The 21309-nt window shown below is 39.9% G+C and overlaps 1 protein-coding gene across 5 annotated transcripts in view; it reads right to left on the minus strand.

Moving 5' to 3' along the window:
• Window positions 1-21309, minus strand: part of CFAP43 (cilia and flagella associated protein 43) — a 102227-nt gene that overhangs the window by 30407 nt on the left and 50511 nt on the right. For 4 of the 5 annotated variants that reach the window (XM_031015140.3, XM_055352896.2, XM_055352898.2 and 1 more), the window contains exons 18-27: window positions 19608-19700; window positions 18797-18874; window positions 12192-12317; window positions 8532-8636; window positions 7410-7526; window positions 6277-6507; window positions 3877-4083; window positions 2100-2186; window positions 1745-1825; window positions 825-950 (exon numbers count right to left, since the gene is read on the minus strand). In XM_031015140.3, the coding sequence (XP_030871000.3) occupies window positions 825-950; window positions 1745-1825; window positions 2100-2186; window positions 3877-4083; window positions 6277-6507; window positions 7410-7526; window positions 8532-8636; window positions 12192-12317; window positions 18797-18874; window positions 19608-19700 (1251 nt within the window). The remainder of the gene's footprint in view (window positions 1-824; window positions 951-1744; window positions 1826-2099; window positions 2187-3876; window positions 4084-6276; window positions 6508-7409; window positions 7527-8531; window positions 8637-12191; window positions 12318-18796; window positions 18875-19607; window positions 19701-21309) is intronic. The other variant, XM_055352897.2, reaches the window with a different exon arrangement.

Here is a 21309-nt window from a genome sequence, read left to right on the forward strand (position 1 = left end):
TAGGCATCTATACTCCATAACTCTTTGAAATCTTTACTTCTTTCAGTATTACTGATTTTGGCTTTGAGTAAGAACCATTTTAGGTTAAAATATAAGGGACCCTACAGGGCCACAGTGAATAAAAATGTGGACAGGTTCACAACAGATTCAAAGAAGCTCTTCATGAGATACAGCCACTAGCAAGCTGGAAAGCTGGCCTACCTTGAATGATGGTATGACTTTACTTCCTTCATAGAAGAATAAATATTATTTACTTGACTGCACATCATCGTCTTTTATATCTCTACTGTAATTGTGAGCAATTTTAATGTGACAGTGTTTCCTTCTGATGGATGGGGATAAAAGTAGCAGAACTGCACTGTAAAACCCTTGAATTTGAGTTGTAAATAATGTACTGCATTGATTGTGCCATTTGTTCTTCAAACCTTTTTCCTGAGACGGAGAACAAATCAAGCAAAAGTATTACTGAATTCAAATAAATGTACACAACACAGAGCAATACCTTGCCGTGACTTGAACATGTTGTATTAGGTGTTCATTGAACACCTGAAGAATGAATGAAGGGCCAAATGAATTGTAATGACATGGGAAATGCTGAAATCAATAACGACTTTAAAAAAAACTATTGCTGTATGTTTCTTTGCTTTAAAATCGGTTAATTCCTTAAATTTATCTCCACCTACTTCTCTAAATTCTCTTGAGAATTTAAGCTGAAACACTGTCCTTAAGCTATTAAAGATATCGAGAAAATAGAAAACATTTGAAAAGATATTTAAACAGCACTCTGGATATGGTAGGTTATATTAATTCTTTGCTCTTCTGACCTTCCTATACTTATCTCTTTCTTCATTTAACTCCTTTACTTTTTTCTCATAATCTTTGAATTGTTTTCTTTCTTCTTCAGTCCACACAGCATCAGGTTTTGCCATGAAAGCAGGTTGAGGAATCACCTGAAGATATGAAGAAAAGCATATATTTCAGCTCAAACGTAAATGCAGTAGTACAGTAAAAGCTCAGGGTTTTTTTAAAAAAAGCCCTTTAAAAGGATACAGTCCTTCACATTGGCAAGGAAAACGACCTGACATCTTGGGCAAAAGATATTTTAAAATTTTACGACAGTTTTTCTGTGACTTAGGTGAAGGTGAGCAGGGCGGGATATACCTGGACTCTTAGGTGATAGACTCAGAGGGGTGTGTTGGTATCTTTATAGCGAGAACTACCCCTGAGCCCTAGGAACATCTATGTCAGGTATCAAAGAAAATGTTTCCTGGTATATCTGGATAATTACCGATGAAACAGTATTCCTGCCTTCAATAGAGACCAAAACCACTGTAGTTACTTATTTTTATTGATTTGTGTCTTGTCAGATTGGAAGGCAAACCTGCATTTTCAAATTTATTATCTGTCTAATGTGGTATGTTTTTGGTTTTCTGAGACAGGGTCTTGCTCTGTCTCTCAGGCTGGAGTGCAGTGGTGTGATCATAGCTCACTGTAGCCTTGAACTCCTACCCTCCTGCCTTGAATTCCCGGCCTCCTCACTTAGCCTCCTCAAGTGCTGGGATTACAAGCATAAGCCACCACGCCAGGCCCTAATGTGGTAGGTTTATAAGGTACTATGGAGGTTGTATAATATTTGTTGCTGTAGAACTTCTAAAACCCAGGTTTATATAGGACAAAAATGGTAAAACTTAAGTAGCTCTTTCCACCCCATTCCACCTTCTATAAGGATGAACAGAAATATCACCATTCTCAAAATATCTTCCTTCTTGACTTCCAGAACTCCTCCCATCATGTCCATCAGGGCTCGGAGTCTTGTACTGGCATCCTGGGAAAGAGTCAGAATCAGAGAGGAATACTGAGACAGAGACCTGACATTCCAGGTGGCTCCATAAGCAGCTTCCCACCCAACATTAGAATGACTGCATTTGGGATTGGGGAAGGTAGGTAGTGCCTGGAGGAGAGAAGGGGGAAGGAGGCCAACTGAGACTCAAGTGACCTCTGACCATGACAAATGTGTTGATGGGTTATTAAACCAAACTAGGAAGCAGCATCCCTAAAGCAAAGAGGGTCTTAGGACCTGTGTAAGCAAAGCTGCATGCCTGTATCAGAAGCCAGTGCTCCGTTTCATGATTCACGATCAATTCTTTGGCTTTGTGCCACGGCTTAATGTGTTTGTGGGCTGTAATCTGAAAGAGAAAATGTCATTTCCTGCTATTATTCTTACAAAATTCAAACTAAACTTTCCTTCCACATACTGGGAGGAGGCTAGAAGATACTAACGGGATTAAAGGGACTCTGCAGATTTTGCACCCAATTTTCTGTTTTGGAATAAGATGAGGTCTAAAATGAGAAAGTTGGAAAAATAGATCTTTACTTCTCTATTAACTCTCAAAGCTTGTGTCCACCACTAAAAAGATTATAACAGGGAACCTGACAGATTAAGGAGGGGAGGGAGGGGGGCTCAAAGAAGTGCCATCTAAGCCAAATTCTGAAGGATGGGGTTCCTAAGAGGTCGAGAGCTTGGGGCATTCAAGGGACTGTGTGAATGAAATTGTGACCAGAATGGAGCCAGGTGGGAGAGCAGTTGGGCAAGAAAGGGGGTGGGGTGGGCATTTAGGAGGAGGCTCGTGGGCTTTATCCCAAGTGAAGTGAGCAGCCACTGCAAGGGGTGAGGCAGAGAAGGGACATAGTAAGTTTGGCTTGCAGCAAGAGCACTCTCCTAAACGTAGGATGGATTAGAGCCCAAGGAGAAGTAGGTACAAAGTGAATGCCCCAAGCAGGGCCCTCCAGAGAGCAGCAGAGTGAGGTCCTTGCTGTCACCTTGCTCCAGAGTTTTAGGTCACATAGTGAAAGTCTGGTTTATGAAAAACGACTTGCTTAAACAAGTACAGCAGAGTGCACAGGTTAAGAGGATGAACTCCAAGGCATGATGGTTTGGGTCCAAAGCCCCAACAATGACACTTACTAGCTTTGTAGCTGTGGTCACACTACTCAAACTCTCTGTGTCTCACTTTCCTCATCTGTAAAATGGAAGTAATATCAGTACCTACCTTATGATGACTTACAATGATAAATTCATTTCAATCCATCTAGGGCACCACGAATGGTGCCCAGCCAACATCCAGCAGAGACTGTTAAAATATTTTCTATTACTTCTAAACACCACTATTATCTTTTGCCCCCAGGAGTCAAGTTGGTTTTATGTGAGAAAAGGTCTTTCTTTGAGTATTCTTCAGCATTTTTTTTTACTTTTAAAAAATGAAATATTGTCAGATTTTAATTGTTTTCTTTAGGCATTTATTTTCAACTGCCTCTGTGCCAAAACCTTTAAAGAAGGCTGTCTGGAGAGCCCCTTTCTCTGGGATCCACACCGCCTGAATGACCTAGATCACTACTGGAGCTCCACTGGCCTCGTTCCCGCAATGTGACCCAACCACTCTGGGTACAGGCACTGGACCCCAGCTGGGCCAAGGAGCCCCTTCCCAAATGAACTGGGAATTGGGACTAAGAGATTCTAATTCAGACCAGCTACTTTCTCATGTGGAGGAGATACAAAGTAGAAATTGCTAGAGGAAGTAGAAATGCAGAGTGATGTGAACCAAGAGATGAAGATAGAAAGCTTCTGGACCTCCCATGAGGCTCTAGTCTTTGGTTTCTGCTTCTTCCTGGGCTCAGTGTCCAAATCTTCCCTGGACTCCACAGGATTCGTAAAAGAAATTCTCATCATTGCTGAGGCCACATCACGTCTTTCTGTTACCTGCAACTGAGAGTGCTACCCAGTACAATCACTTCCCATAGAGTAACCAAGGTGAACAAATAGGAGCTGGGGAAACTCTCCTGAGAAAGAAGGGAAGGGAGAACACAGCTAGCCAGTACCTCCTCATCTTGCACAACAAGCGTTCTCTCTGGCTTCTCACAGTCTTCAAATTCTGGTTGCCAGACTGCTTCTTCCAATTCCAGATCTAAAATAATTTCTCGAATTCGAACATTTCTTTCCTTCACGCGTGCAATTTCAAACTCTTTTTGTTTATATGCAGCGTCAAACTCATTATTGAAAGCAGTTTTTACCTTGTAAATGATATCCTGAAATATTAACATGTTACTGAAAACACACCACATATTATATCTTTACTGGTAACACAATCCCACAATTATACTTTCCCTCTAAAATCATTCCACAAATTTTTTTTTTTTTTTTTTTGAGATGCAGTCTCTCTTTGTTGCCCAGGCTGGAGTGCAGTGGCATGATCTCTGCTCACTGCAAGCTCCGCCTCCCGGGTTCACGCCATTCTCCTGCCTCAGCCTCCTGAGTAGCTGGGACTGCAGGTGCCCGCTACCACGCCCGGCTAATTTTTTTGTATTTTTAATAGAGACGGGGTTTCACTATGTTAGCCAGGATGGTCTTGATCTCCTGACCTTGTGATCCACCTGCCTCGGCCTCCCAAAGTGCTGGGATTACAGGCGTGAGCCACCGTGCCTGGCCCCACAAATTATCTTTTAAGAAGGTAAAATGAATCTTTCTAGAATACTACTTAATATTAAGTCATTTCTTGGCTCAATAATCTACAGTGGCATCCAGGTATGGGTAGGATTAAGGCTACCACATAATTGTTAGACTATAACCTACTTCCTGAAATGTAAATTGTAACTCCATGTGCAGGTTGACAAATGCTGAAGTGGGTGATGGGTAGTTAGAGGCTCATTGGGCTATTCTCTCTACTTTTGTACAAAATCCACTATAAAATATTTAAAAAGCAATATACAGGATTTAAGTTGGCACATGTCTTTTCTTTGGAACCTGGATTGGGGTAGATGTGGAAAAGAAGAGATAGTTTGTAGAAAGTATTTGGAGAATCTGCCAGAGAATCACCACCACACACAATACTCTTCTTCTATATGAACCACCATTCTCAGGTAGGAAAGAAACCTGTGCTAGCCAGCTGGAGTAACCAATTCCTAAGGTGCCAGTGGGACCAACTGGATTGCTCCCACTCCTGGTGATGGGTCAACCCAAAGTGGCCTTTATGTTGCCATGGGAGTTTAGTCTATGTCTATCCTACTGAAGATGAAACCATTAAAGCAAGGTGAAAAAATGATCTGAACAGCTAGCACGAAAATTTCTCTTGGGCTGAAATTACCTCCTTGTAGGAAAACACCTTAATTAAAAGCAGCAAGAAGGTGAGACCCTGAAGGCAGAAGCTGAGCAACAAATGAGGTAACTAAATAGCTCTGAGTGTAAATGAACAGCAATTTCAGGGGCTAGAGCATAAAAAGAAAAGGATAGGAAGAGAGAGCTAAGAACATGGCAGGAGACTAGAATTCAAATTGCAGACATGGCTGGAGGGTTTTCAGGAACAGGGATTGCCAGCATTCAATTTCAAACTATCTTCATTGGCACAATCTCAGTCACTGCATTTTCAAAAACCTTCAGTCAGGGTTTCTACATATATAGACGTATTCTGAGACTGTTTGGTGGAAAGTTAAGGAGTAGGAGCTTAGAGCCAGAGGGACCCCAACACCTTATCCTTGAACCCCAGAATTTACAGAAATTTAGAGGAAATTGTCTTTCCCCAGGTTAAGGCAGATAGATAAACAATAACATCTTGATCTTACAAGGAAATCCTAATTGACATTTGGGTATACTGAGAAAACGGAATTCTAGTGTTTTCTTTTCTCTTTGAGCTTACTGAAGTTCAAAACAGAATGGTTTGTGGTGTCAGCTGTTGTGGAATGTTCTTTAGAAAACTTGGTATCACAGTAACCTAGTCCAAATGGTCGAACGCAACTCTTGTACACAAGATCTGTCTAAAGGACATGGACAGTATCTGTATATTCCTCTATGTATTCTTATTTATTTATTTATTTATTTTGAGACAGTGTCTCACTCTGTTGCCAGGCTGGAGTGCAGATCCAGCTCACTGGCATGATCTCGGCTCAGTGCAACCTCCACCTCCCCAGTTCAAGCGATTTTCCTGCCTTAGCCTCCCGAGTAGCTGGGATTACAGGCACACACCACCATGCTCAGCTCATTTTTTAATTTTTAGTAGAGACGGGGTTTCACCATGTTAGCTAGGATGGTCTCGATCTCTTGACCTCATGATCTGACCGCCTCGTCCTCCCAAAGTACTGGGATTACAGGTGTGAGCCACTGTGCCCAGCCTCCTCTATGTATTTTTAAATCATCATTTGATTGGCATTTGTTTTCAATGTGAGGCCTTGAAAGCCACCTAATGGGGAGTCTAGAGATTTTTGAGGATAAAAAGAAAATTGACCCACTTTCAATAATATAATTTGGTTGATTTTCTCTTCTCTGGAATGAAGCTCCAATTGGCTTGACAATAAAGAGGTATCTACCCCAAAATCAGTACTCAGACTACCAAGCAGGTAATTGGGCAAATTGCTATATTTTACTGTCCTGTCTTCCTCTTCCTCTTCTTCATCATCCTCTTCATGACGCTGTTTAATCAACTTAACTCCAGACTGAGCCTCTACAATTTCCTTCCGTAGCTAAATGTAGAAAAAGATGACACAGAAGTTATGCAATAATAAGAATCCTCTAAAGGGAAATTTTGTGACAACTTAATTATTTCAACAATCATTTTAATTTGTTGAATTGTCTTGCCAACAACTGAATTCGAAGTGATGAATAGATCCCAGAACTGCTGCAGAAGAGATTAAAGCTTCAGAAACTGATAAACGATAGATAAATCAAAGGAATAAAAATTGTCCTGGATGGTGTGTAATATTTATATCTTTCTGTCAGTATGACATCTGCTTGTAAATATTTTAAGTCTTTTTTGGTACTTAAGTATTAAGAAATATATATTCTCTTTATATTTTACAAAGAAACCTGTTAACAAAGGATTGGTGGGTGAAGGTTAACACGAATTAAGCATGCCTTCTTTTTGTTTCAGAAAAAGAGTGGGTGCAAAGTTCTGACGAAAACAAAACTACACTGAAGGGCAGTGTTTTTTTAGTGGTTTGACAGAGATTATTGCTTAAAAAGTTGGGATTTAGGAAAACCATAATTCCATCAAAACAAATTCTACTTCATCCTTGATCAATTATCTTAAAATACAATCCCTAGTGACAAGGGAGGATGAAAAGGATATGTGTGGATGAAGACAACCTCTGTGCAGGATAAGAGCAAAACACCAAATCTCATTTTTTAAGGTATATCCTCATATTTGAGGGCTAGCCAGTGTTGTATAGGATACAGGCTCCTTGATTTATTGTGTGGATATAGGCTCCTATAGTCATTAGAATATATTCTACAAATTAACAAGAAATAAAAATATAAATACATACAATACATAAACTTAAATTATATCCCAACTCAAACCTGAACAAAGGAGACTCTAAAATAAAGCACATCACTTATATAAACACATGTATATTTAAAATAGTACTTTAAGACACTCTGCTTCAATCTTCTTTTGCTGTAAAACTCTTTCCAATTCTTTCAGCTCTTCAACCGTGCGCGCTTTCATCGGGAAGTTTTCAACCACACAGGGGATATGAAAACACTTGGGGAAAAAAACGCAAGACAAAATAAATCCATTTGTAGTATAATTGTGTGTATCTGGGGTTGAGTAGGGGATGTTTTCTGGGATTAAAATTAACCCATAGGTTATCATGTGTTAGTAAAATTGACAATGGAAACCTTTTTAAAAATAAAACAATATATTCCATGAGTATTGGTATAAACTTTATACAAAATACTGTGCTTTTGTGAAGGGCTGATTTTTAGGTCAGTAGTTCCCAACTAGGAGCAATTTTTCTCCTCCCTTCTCTCCCTATCCTTTTTCCCCAAGACATTTGGCAACTTTTTTTTTTATTGTAATTACTGGAGGCGAACAATGCTACTGTCTCCAAATAGAGGCCAGAGATGTTGCTACACACCCTACAGGGCATAGAACAGCCCCCACAACAAGAAATGATCCAGCCCAAAACGTATGGCTCATGAGGACCCTGTTTTAGAGCAATACTCCATCACATAAAATGTAGGGTGGCCGTATACTTCATTGTCCACATTGGGAGCATATTTGAAAGTGAAAAGGATGCTGATAATAGTTACTCTGGGATTGCAGACAAGACCTGAGACTTTTGGTCACCCTACACAAAGAGGGAAATTATATTGGAGGGAATCTCAATGAGAAACAGCTCCTTAGAAAACGGGAAGGCAGGCACAGGCAGAAACATGAACCAGATTTTGTCTACCTTTCAATCTGTGTGAAATGTGAGTGAGCAGACAGCTATTAAGACCCAGATGCAGTGGGTGTCTGAGAGGAAAGGAGGAAAAGAATGCTAAGACGGATCTTCAGAAATGCTGGCTGGGAAGCACACGGGGACTGAGCACAGAGGGAAGGAACCAAGAGACAGGGACACATCCAGGTGAAATTCAGTATAGGAAGGGGCAAGCCATGCTCTCAATGCTTTGCTATGCCTGAATTTTCTTAAATTTATTTTTAAAACTTTCCTGAGCTTTTGATGACAATTCTCATCAGGTTTTGTACCTAGGGTTCTGTTACCTTAAGAGCTCGACCTTTCACAGCCATCGAATTCCAACATTCTTCTTTGATAAGTTCAGCCAAATAGCTCTTGGCTAAGTTATGCATCTCTACATCCTTTATCATCTTGAAGAACACAGACAAAGGGAAAAGATAAAAATGAAAGTGTGGACTCAGAAATAATAATCTCCATTGTAAACTCACTAAGTAGCCACTAACTGCACCTTCAGTGGTAGAGTTTGTCTTTCTCCAACACTTTGAGCCACCTTGCACTGAGATGCACTTTTGGGAAACACATCTCTGCCTTTGAGAACGTCTCCTGAAGTTTGTCTGCAGGCTTGGATTCTCTTCCTTGAGGACACACAGTACCTCTAAGGATGGTCGGGTTGCATACACGAGTGAAGTGGGGTGTGAGGATGGATGCACTGTGGTGGTGAGCTGCATGGCTAATGTGCACAAAGCCTGCTGGTTGGAACAGCAGGGAAGCAAAACCACTGAGCGAAGTCTTCCCGTTTTATTAGAGAGGTTTGGAATTCATATTTTTAAGTGAAACTGCCAGATATCTAAATGTTGGTTGAAATCTCGCCAACACACATTTGAAGTGCCAGTTTGTGACCTCTGTCTGGGAGTCGTTACTGTACTTAATTCTTCTATTATTTACGTCCACAATAAAAAGAACCCTCTACTACTCTTGGGGATCATACAATTTGTGTTTTTTTCCACTTAAAAACATGTTACTTCAGTTAGTTTTACTTGCTTACGTAATCCTATTGCTTATTATTTAAATAATTAAGTATTCTTATTTTAATAGAGTTTGCTGAAAGGCCTGGTGTGAAAGTGAGATCTAACAATCTTTAGTCCTTAGGATCCTCTTCAGGACCTTTGTGCACTTCATTTTGTTGGCAGAATTATTAGCAAACTAGCTAAGAATAATATCTCGCAGATTTAAAATGTCTTTTTTAGTACTTCTTGTGAATTTCTATTTATTTTATTGTCTGATTAAATGACTTTAATTTGCAATTCACTTCTTTTTGATTCTGATCCAGTGAGTTAATAGCTAATATAGTTTTAAATTATTTCTTTCTAAATAGACAGCTGGCTTGGCATATCAGTTGTCAGAGCCTGCCTGATTCCTAGCCCACTCGGCCCTCCTCTCTCCACTGCTGAGGCTGTTTGATCAACTCCTCCAAACTCAGTCCCTAATACTGTGTCCAGAATGTCATTATCGGGCTTTGGTCTTCTTCCTATCACTGGGATCCTGGCCGGGGTAGGGTAGTAGCCTAGTCTCTCATTCACATCCTTGACTGGCAGGTGCCACTAACTCCTCCCAAGGACTAGTATTCTGATCCTAAACATGCTGAAAGCTCCTAAACAGCTGAGTTTATGGTGCCATCTGCTAACACTGTTCTCTCCTGGGCCACTGTTGTACCTAATCTGGTGTTAGTATCTCTTCAAAGGCACAGAGCTCAAGAAAAAAAATAAACAATATGAGGGAAACTAGCATATGGAAGGCCTTTCTCTGCACCAAATCCTGCCTCAGAGGATCAAGGAGAACTCTTGAGGGATGAGCATGAATTTGGTAAGTGGCAAGGAGGGGCATCTGGGGCAGAGGCACAGGGTGGCGGTGGGGTAGGTAGGATGAGTTTGGCAATGGTAAATAGTTCAGTGGGCCAGGGGAGCAGGTTCACTGTGTCAAGTAGTTGTATACAGCTTGGAGAGAGAAGCAAAGATACGGTGAGGAAGGGGGCAGGCACTGAACCCACACACATTGCTGAGTGGTCAAGATGAGTGGGCTGGGAGAACTTGGTGCAGAATAGCAGGGGGCATTCCGAGCCTGAGCCAAACCAGAGCCAAGGAGGAAGAGTCAGGATCTTCCTGGCTCTGATCTTAGCCAAGTGACTCTAACTCTCTAAGCCTCTATCTAAGCCTCAGTTTTTTCAAGTGGGGCAAACTATCACCTGCCTCTTTTGATTGTGATGATCAAAATAAATAACATTTAAAAAGCTCCTAGATTGGTGCCTACCTCTTGTGATAAGAAAATGGGATTTTTTTTCATAGCTTCCTGTTGCACAGTTAATAAAAAAGCCAAATTCTTTGCCGCAATATACAAGCTCGTCAGGGCTAGCCTCTGCCTACCTCCCCCACCTCATTCCATGAGGCTCTCTCCCATCCACGATGCTTCAGCCTTTCTGGTGTGCTGTTCCTGGAATACTCCAAGCCATTTCTGCCTGTGGGCCTTTGCTCTTGCTGCTCCCTGTGCTTGACATTCTCTTCCCTCAGATCTTTGCACAGCCAGATCTCTCTCTCCCTTTAGTTCTCAACTGAAATGTCAGCCCTTGAAGTGGTTTTCTTTGACCACAGAAGTAGATCTCCCACATCTATCACAGCATCCAGTTTGTTTCCATCATATACATATGTAGAGATTTGTTTACGGCCTGTCTTCTTCAATACATTAGCCCCATGACAGCAGAAATGTGTCTGTCTTCTTTATTGTATTCCCAGCACCTAGATTAATATGCCCAGCACATTAATAAATGTTGCAGAATGAATGAAGGAATGATTATCCCAGGTAAATTTTATTGTACTAAGTCAGTCTGTTGAGATACTCTTGTCCTAATTGTTATCCACTACATTTCCTCCCCTTCTCAGTCTCATGTCATTCACTAATTTGACAAATCTCCTCATTTCTATATCTTCACCCCAGTCATTAATAAACATGTTTATCAGAACCAAGTCCTGGGGCACATGGTGGAAACCTCCCTCCTAGAGGCATCAGTCAAATAATCAACCTCCTCTTGGTGTAGTTGTTTAATCTATTATAATCTACCTTAACTGTCCTTGAATCCAGCTATCTTTCATTCTCCTGTGTTTTTATATTTGCACATTCAAAAAATTAACCTGTACTAGCAGGTTGAGAAAGAGGTAGCTTCAGAATATCCTGTGTAAAACACACTTAGGGCTTTTATTTACAATAAAATCTGTATGAGCAAACAATTTGATGTGACTGCCAGAAAATAATACAAAGGCTGAATTAATAGAAGTATAGTATGAATGGAGGTTTCAGTTTATGCTTTTCTCTACACTGGACAGAAAATAATTTGAATTCTTCTGTGGGTACCATATGCAAATATAATTAATCCAGAGGAAAACGGCATGATCATGACGAGGCTATTGAAACTATAATATATGATGGTCATAGGAGCTGGGATAATTAGCCCAGACAGGAGAAGATCCACAGGGAACATGGAAATCTCTAATCCTCTACCACTCTCAGAGGGGCCATAGAGTAGGAAGTGCTCAAAGAGTAGAAGGATCAGTGAGTACAGGAAGAAAGATTTCAACTCTAATTAAGAAAGGGCTTACTAAACCAGAAGTGTCCAAAGTTGGCATGAGGTGGCTGAGAAGACTTCCAACAATGTTCAAACGTATGGCTGGCATGAATGTCATGGAGGGGAAGCAAATGTCAGATGTCTGGCTGGCCTAGATGTTCTCCCTGCTCCTAACCCCCAAATTCGATGATCCTCTGATTCATTACACTTATATGCACTATGTTTGCTTTATTCACATTATACTGGAAAAGGTTTTGTCATATTCACATTATTATGAAAAAGTTCCCTTTCCTATTATCTTTTTACTTCTTTCATCATAACTTTATGGTGCTTAAATTATACTTTTTCATACCTTTGCCACTTCTTCCTGACTTTCATCATGAAGCCTTTCTAGTTCCTCAAGATCCAGACCAAATTCCTGTTGGTCTAATTTTGCAATATTTTCTAGTTTGTCATTTTCTTCCATCATATTCAGAATCTGAATGTTGAAATAAAAAAGGGTGCTGACAAGTAAAGAATTAAACTGTAATAAGATAATTTTCTTAGTTTCTTTTAGGCAGCAATCAATAAAAAATAGATGTTCTATTTATCAAAATGTACTACTAAGTAAATAATTAGATTATGGGCTTATTGTGGTTATTGAAGTTTTAAGGTTTCATCCTTAAAAACTGTTTCATCTAATAAGGAAAACTACAAAAATATATAAGCTCATCATTTCATTCAATGATATTAAAGCACTGTTGCTAGTTTGAGGTACACTAACAGCATTGTGGTTATGTGTTTTAAGAGTCTTTATCATTTAGAGATACATACTGAAATAATTAAAGATGATATGATGTTTGGGATTTACTTCAAAATAATCAGGGGAGGGGTAATGGATGGAAGCATTGGTGAAATGATATTGGCCATTGGATGTATTATATTATTCTCTCCAATTTTGTATAAATTTGAACTTCTATACAATAAAAATTATCTTTAAAATTTCATAACTTAAAAAAATTCAGGAGCAAAGGATACACACTACAACACATATGACAAAATATTAATGTCTTTAATATATAAAAATCACTTACAAATAAAAACGAGGCAGACAAATGATAGAAAAAATGGGACTTCAGTTTCAAAATGGTAGACTGAGAATGAGTTTAACAATTTTTCTTTTTTGCCCCAAAATATAAAGTTAAGAGAAAAGAAGTATAGCATAGATAAACCCATTACTACAACGAAGAAGAAAAAAGGAATAGAATCCTTCAGGAGCATGAAAACTATAACTGAAAGATGGAAATCAGATGGATCAGCAGGATGCATCACAGCCCCGAATGCCCTCAGCACAGCACTCAACAACGATGGAAGCTACACCAGATACAGGAACAAGGGTTTACCTAAGAGTGCTGGCAGGTTGATTAGCTGGGGGTGCTGCATCAGAAACAGACAGTAGAACCTGCCTGTACCCCTACCTGGTGAAGTTCCCTAGGGTCCAGCAGTAGTAACTGGAGTGTTTGTCTCTAGGTAGAAGAAACTGGAATGAATATTTGGATGGGAGAAACAGGGAAAGGCCCGAGGAATCTGTTAGTGGCTAGAAAGAATAGAGAACAACCCCCACCACACAATGGGCTGCCAAGACACTTTCCAACACCACCCATCCTTTCTCTTTTTACTGAGAGCAGACAGAATACCTGCTAAAGTCAGATCTCCTACACTTCTTCCAAAGCAGACTGACCTGGTGTCATGGAACTATAACAGGGAGTTTCAATTATAAAGACAACCATGAAATAATAACAATAAATCACTAAATATTTGGGGAACAACAAGACCACTGGAGAGAGACAATAAATTCAACAAATAGAAGACTTGTTGCCCAAAAGAAAAGTTAATTAAGTGAGAAGAGTATAATTTTACAGTAACTAGGGATGCAAAATATTGTATTTCATAAAAAGAATCATAAGACAAGAAAAATAAATGAAGTATAAAGACTGATGAGAGAAATATGTTATTTTCAAAAGATATGATAGTCTACCTAGGTAATCTAAGACAATCAAGTGACAAAATAGTAGAACTAAAAAGAATTCAACAAGGTGGTCAGAAAAAAATCAGTAACATTCACATATACCAATAATATATACCAATATATAACATATACCAATTGTATTAGTCTGTTTTCATGCAGCTGAAAAAGACATACCTGAGACTGGGCAATTTACAAAAGAAAGAGATTTAATGGGCTTACAGTTCCACATGTTTGGTGAAGCCTCACAGTCATGGCAGAAGGTGAAAGGAAAGGCATGTCTCACATGGCAGCAGACAAGAGAAGAGAGCTTGTGCAGGGAAACTCCCCTTTTTAAAACTATCCGATTTCCTGAGACTTATTCACTATTGCAAGAATAGCATAAGAAAGACCCGCCCCCATGATTCAATTATCTCCCACCAGGTCCCTTCCACAACACATGGGAATTATGGGAGCTACAATTCAAGATGAGATTTGGGTGGGGACACAGCCAAACCATATCACCAATGTAATAGAAAAATATTCCATTCACAAAAACGGTATAAACTATAAGATACCTAAAATAAACCTAATAAGAAATTTAAACAAAGTCACTTTCAGAGAAACTATAAACTTTCACTGGAGATTACCTTTTTAAAATTGAATAAAGATAAATAAATATATAATATACACATATGTAAGTATTATATATTTAATGAAAATATAACTGGCCGGGCGTGGTGGCCCACGCCTGTAATCCCAGCACTTTGGGAGGCCGAGGTGGGCGCATCACGAGGTCAGGAGATTGAGACCATCCTGGCTAACACCGTGAAACACCATCTCTACTAAAAATACAAAAAATCAGCTGGGCGAGGTGGCGGGCACCTGTAGTCCCAGCTACTCGGGAGGCTGAGGCAGGAGAATGGCATGAACCTGGGAGGCAGAGCTTGCAGTGAGCCGAGATCATGCCAATGCACTCCAGCCTGGGTGACAGAGCGAGAGCGAGAGCGAGACTCCGTCCAAAATAAACAAACAAACAAACAAAAAAAAACAAAAAGAAAATATAACTTTAAAAGTTATATATTTTAAAAGAAATACATATACAGGCCTGGTGCAGTGGCTCATGCCTGTAATCCCAGCACTTTGGGAGGCCAAGGCAGAAGGCTAGGAATTCAAGACCAGCCCGGGCATCATAGAGAGACCCTGTCTCTTCAAAAAAAATACAAAAATTACTTGGGCGTGGTGGTGCATGTCTGCAGGCCTAGCTACTTGGAAGGATGAGGTGAGAGGACTGCTTGAGCCCAGGAGTTCAAGGCTGCAGTGAGCTACGCTTATGCCACTGCACTCTAGCCTGGGTTACTAAGCAAGATCCTGTCTCTAAATAAATAAATGAAAGATGTAAATATATAAATATACAGATGCTCCTCAACTTATGATGGGGTTATGGCCCAACAAACCCATGGTAAGATGAAAATATCATGTCAAAAGGGGCATTTGTAGACATGATGGGCTGTGAAAACATAAAACACGATATCCAAAAAATGCTGGCAACACAGTACACTTCAGAATATTCATTGTTTACCTTCATGATTGCATGGCTGACTAGGAGCTGTGGCTTACTGCTGCTGCCCAACATTGTGAGAGAGTATGGTACCACATATTGCTACTCTCGGAAAAGATCAAAATAAGCCTGCAGACATGCGCCACCACGCCCAAGTTTCTACTGAATGTGCATTGCTTTTGCACCATCATAAGGTCGAAAAATTATAAGTTGAACCACTGTGAGTTGGGGACTGTCTGTATATATCTTAATTCAATTTAAAAAATATTCTTCAGTAAAGTTTTATCACACATACTGATATATATACTAAAGTTCAGAGCTGGCAGATAAATTCTTCTCCAAATCAAACTATAAGCAATATATTCTCAATCAAAATCAAATCAGAGTTTTTCATGGAGTTTGACAAGCTGATTTTAAAATTCCAATGGAAAATTAAGTACACATAAAAAGGCCAATTTTTTTTAAAGAAGGGCAAAAGGAGAATTATTCTCAAGGTACAAGAACTATTATAAAGTTATAGTAATTAAAATAGCTTGGTATTGGCTCAAGAAAAATCAATATTCAATCTTAGAACAGAGTCCAGCAACAATCCTATATCCAGGGATTGATAGAGGAGACATTGCAAATCAGCAGAGAAAGGACAGTATATTAAATAAAACAGGCTGGGGAAATGGGCTATTTCTTTGAAAAAATAAAATTAGAACTATATGTCATACCATTCACAAAAATAAATTATAGGTGAAATCAAAGAGCATTAGAAGAAAATATGTGTGACTTTGAAAGGTCATTTAAAATCAGATGTAAAACCCAAAAGTTATAAAGAAAATGATCAATAACTTGGATCATGCCATAGTTTTAAAATTCTGCTTTATAATAAAATTATTTAAAATTTGGCACATTATAAAAGTTAAAAGAAAGTATTTATAGTAGGATGAGCCATATACTTTTCTAGAAAATATTTGTAGGTTGAGCCACATAAAACAGCAATTGCACGAAGTTCCACCTAATAATAAGGGCTACCTTTAGATATGTCCCATTCACACTTCCACGCTCTTCTCCTTTCCAACTGACTCAAATGAGATCAAGCAAGGCAATCTTCGAAGCCCTGAGTTGAAGATAACAGGGTCTCCAACAGCCTGGGTCTCTGAATGACTGCATGGAACAGAGCAGCTGCTGAGCTAAATACCCACCCAGGATGGTTACACGGGAATGAAATAACCTTCTCATCACTGTGCCACTATGTTTTTTTGAGTTTGTTACCATAGGCTAGCTAACTCTAATTATCATAAATACATATAAATAAAAAATAAAAATAAAGAACTCCTATAATCAACAAGAAAATGACCAATTATCCAATAAGGAAATAGGCAAAGAATATAAACAGGAAATTCACAAGAGAAGAAATACAAATAGTGTTTAGAGTTATGAAAAGGTGCTCAGCCTTATTAGTAATCAGGAAAATAAAAACAAAGGCCAAGGAAATAATTTAAGAACTTTTTCTAAAACCGAGAGACAAAGGTTTCCTATTAAAATGCCCATCGAAGTCTAGCACATGAAAAAAGAAAACACCTAGGGGTCCTGGTAGGAAAAAGTAACACATTCAAATGGGAAAACTGAAGAGAGAAACTTTAAAAAAAAGATTTGGCAGAGTAAGGAGAGCCAGCAACACATGATAAAGCATTAGGCTACCAACTGCAGGAAGCCATCTCTGCTCCTAGGTCTGAAGGGCAAAGGCTGGGAGTGGTTAATGAACCTGGAGAGACCCATAAATGTAGGAGAAGGATGGCGGTCATTGCCAACTCATAACCCTACAGGGAGGAAACTGGGAGAATGAGGACCCTGGTCTTAGTCTTCTGCCCTGCAATCTGAGCCCCAACAGGCTGGCCTTCATGAATAGCAACAATGGGGTTCTCCTGCTGATGCCACTTATTGCCTAAACCCAAGAGAAAGCCAGAAGGCAAGAGAGTGCATTGCTACTGTCCATAAAGGCCAGCCTCTTGGGGCTCAAAGAAGAGTGGAAAAGGGAAGAGAGTCTTGGTTTGCACCAGCAAACCTAGAATACTCATCGAACATATCAAGGTGCATAACTGTAAATTTCCAAACACTATGGATAAAGAGAGGATCCTGTAAGTCTCCAAAGATAAAAATCTGGTTACCTACAAAGAATTGGGAGTCAGGCACTGGATTCTCTAAAGGAAACACTGGAAGCCAGGAGACAATGGAGCAAGCCTTCAACATTCTGAAGGCCAACCATCAAATGGTTATGAATGTAGGATAATCACATTTTAAGAAAAACCACATCTCACAAAATGTACCTCCCATGTACCCTTTCTCAAGAACAGAGCCAAAGCATCTGACAGGTCTAGCAGCAGGGCATCATTCACAGTGGATTCCACTTGGATGGCACCCCAGAAGCACAGCTTTTATAAAGGATGTTCCCAAGCATGGCACAACACAGCAGTCCTGCGTAGGAAGCTACTGAAGAATACGCACCAAGAAAACAAAGAAAATCACGTGGGACTCAGGAAACAGGAGCTCTGACTTAGAAGGCAGATCTCTAGGACGGCAGCCATACACCTGGTCTACAGAGCAAGAGCAAGGTGCTTTGACTGGAGCTGGAGGATGGAAAGCTCTAGAAGGGAGGTTGCCCAAAAAATGCACTCACAGATTGATCACTTCAGGTATTTGATTGTATTGAGAAGAATTTGTTAGCATTTTGAGTTTGAATAGGTCATAGAAAGGCTTACCCAAAACAAAGGCAACTATTAATTCTAAGAAAAATCAAGTTGTAAAAGCAGAAATGTAATAATATACCATGTGGCTCAGCATTGAAGAATATTCAAATAACTATCATAGTGTGTATTCCAAACATGGATTTATATGTGTGCTATAGTGGGGATGGGGAGCAGTAACAAGCATAACTACTCATGTTCCATACCAGGACACCCATAGTTAGCATCAAAACAGAAATATCAAGAAATAACAACAGTATTAAGAAGACTATTTAGACAGAGGTAAACAGCCCAAATAAAAAAGTAGAAAGAAGAGAAAACAGTTACCTCAGGAGTACAGGAATCAGTCAAGAGAAGTAGGGCAGTTGCTGCTTAAAAAATATTATTTTTAACTACACAACTCAGTATTATTTAATCTGTAAAAATATAAATGCATAACTTTGATAAAAATCAGTATTATAAAGACAAATAAGATGGTAATTTGGGGGAAGATGGGGAAAACCACTGTTGATATGGAGTGTGAATTGGATAAATTTTATCTTGTTAAAGAACCTCAGAAAACTGAGCTTACAAGCAGAGAAAAGGGAGGTATAGTGCCTCAGGGTAGAACAAAATTAAGTTCAAAAAGTAATTTTAGAATGAGGGCCAAAGGTATTAGAATATGAAATTACAACACCTACAGTTTTGGAAAGTGATTTGATTCCTTGTTTTATCTCTTTCCTTTTCTTGGAAAACAGATTAACCTCCTTTTTGATGGCCTGAAACAGAACAAGTGTATCACTTAACAAAGCAAGAGAAATATCAGACAGAGAGAGAGAGAGAGAGAAAGAGCAATTCTCTAGAAACAGAAACTAAAATTTGTAAAGACTAATATAAAGTGTACATGAAGTAATACCACTGCAGTACCTTGCTTAAATCTAACTGCTACTATGTAAGTGACATTAAAGCAACATGAAACTGATATCAATTATATGGCCAATGGAAAGAAAATAATGAAGCAGTGAAAAATTAGTGAACAGTTGATTAAGGAAAACCAGTATGCACTTTTATTGGGAACTTGAGACTAGATCAATAGGCTAAATCCAGACACGAGCTGTAATCAGTCGGTCACCTTCCTGAACAGCTGCAGCCACAGCATCCCTTCCCCTGTTCCTGGTCCACAGGACAGAGGAAGACAAGCATCCCCTAAAACTCACTCCACGGTGGAGTACTGCAGTTCATCCTTTGCTGTGGCTTACCTGGACACCATTGTTGGGTTGCATGTCAGCCTACGTACAGTTCTTAAAGCTCATATAACTTGATCTAAATGACTGGGCTGTGTGTTTAGGGTGTTTATTTGCTTTCAGAAAAGTTACACCTGTATGTTGTAATGCTCTGCCAAGTGGTGTCTCATTCCATCTTCTAACTTTCCAGTAGGTTTCCATAGGAAACTAATCTATTTGGTGCATCTACAGAGCACTATTTCAAACCTACCCCATGTTTCACAAATACCTCTTGGCTTTTTTGTTGTATCCAAGGAATTTCCTTCTTAACATCGGTTAGAACTAATTCATCTTGTGATAAGTCAGTGCTTGCCTTCTGTTTCTGATACATGGTAGAAAAAGACAGACATGTCTTAAAGTTAAAATTCATCAAGTTTTTCCCCTCCCACCCTACCACATGTAACTGCTTTGAATTCCTTTGCATTTGTTGCATTTTTGAAAATAATCTCAAACATTTTGTCTGCCCAAGATGTAACATTTTATTCAGGTAAGTCCCACCAGTCTGCCCTTATATTAGCCACAGCTTCCACTGAGGAAGCAGAGATGATCAGACCAGTCGCACTGTCACCACTCTTTGCCTTCTTTGTTACTGTGACCCAAATGTTCCTGCCCATCAGGGCCTGTGCCACCATCTATGCTTAGGATCTTTATTCTTCTTTTTGAAGTCTTAATACTTAACAAAAATTTTTTTCTATGCCATCTCCTTCTGTATCATCAATTTCTCCCTTTTACAGGATCTTTCCCAACAGCATCCAAACATGCTCTACTATCTCCTGTCTTAGGAAAACTACTCTCACTTGACCATCACATTCTTCTTCAGACACCACCCCTATTTCTTTTTATTTCTTTTTTTTTTTTTGAGACGGAGTCTTGCTCTGTCACCCAGGCTGGAGTGCAGTGGTATGATCTTGGCTCACTGCAACCTCCGCCTCCTGGGTTCATGCCATTCTGCCTCAGCCTCCGGAGTAGCTGGGACTACAGGTGCGTGCCACCACACCTGGCTAATCTTTTGTATTTTTAGTAGAGACAGGGTTTCACCATGTTAGCCAGGATGGTCTTGATCTCCTGACCTCGTGATATGCCCACCTCGGCCTCCCAAAGTGCTGGGATTACAGGTGTGTGCCAACCACCGTCCCCGCTGGCCCACCACCCTGTTTCTATGCTCCCCTTTGCAGGAAAATGTCTTGAAAGAGTTTTAGATGCCTCGTTCTCCTGGTTCTCCTGTAACCTCACTGGCTACCCCTCCTCAGGGTCCTCTGCATCCCTGAACTCTTCTCCTGGCTCTCCAGAAGTTGCTCTGTCCTGGTCCTCTTCTGCTTCTTGCCATTCATGCTTCCATGATGTCCTTACCTAGTGTTATGGCTTTAAATCCCATCTGCATGCCCTTGACTCAAATCAACATATCCAGTCTCGACCTCTCCCCAGAACCCAAGGTTCATCTATCCAACGGCTGAACTGGCATCTTCACGTGGATGTCTAACAGGCTTCTCGAGCTTAGTGTGGGTAAAACTGATTTTGAATTCCCTTCTTTCTCTTCATAGCTGCCCCCTTCCCCCAGAGTCTGCCCCATCTCCATGAATGACACCATCTTCTACATAAATGTTCAAGTAAAACAATCTAGGAGTTCTTGGGCCCTTTCTTTTCCTCTCTCTCTATGTCCAATTCATCAGTGAGTTCTATCAACCCTACCTCTGAAACCCACCTGGAATCCACCACTTCTCTCCTTGGCACAAGACTCCTCTACCTCCATTATTGCTACCTGAACCTCTGCCTTAGCCTCCTGAGCAATGTCCCTGCTTCTTATCCTTCTTATCACCTACAGGAAACATTCTCCTCAGAGCATCAAATAGTCATTTCAATAATGTCAACTATACCTTGTTAATCCTGTGTTCAGAACACCTGACTCAGTTCTCATTACATGTAAAATAAAA

This window comes from Gorilla gorilla, chromosome 8 (assembly GCF_029281585.2).
Source record: "Gorilla gorilla gorilla isolate KB3781 chromosome 8, NHGRI_mGorGor1-v2.1_pri, whole genome shotgun sequence".
NCBI lineage: Eukaryota > Metazoa > Chordata > Mammalia > Primates > Hominidae > Gorilla > Gorilla gorilla.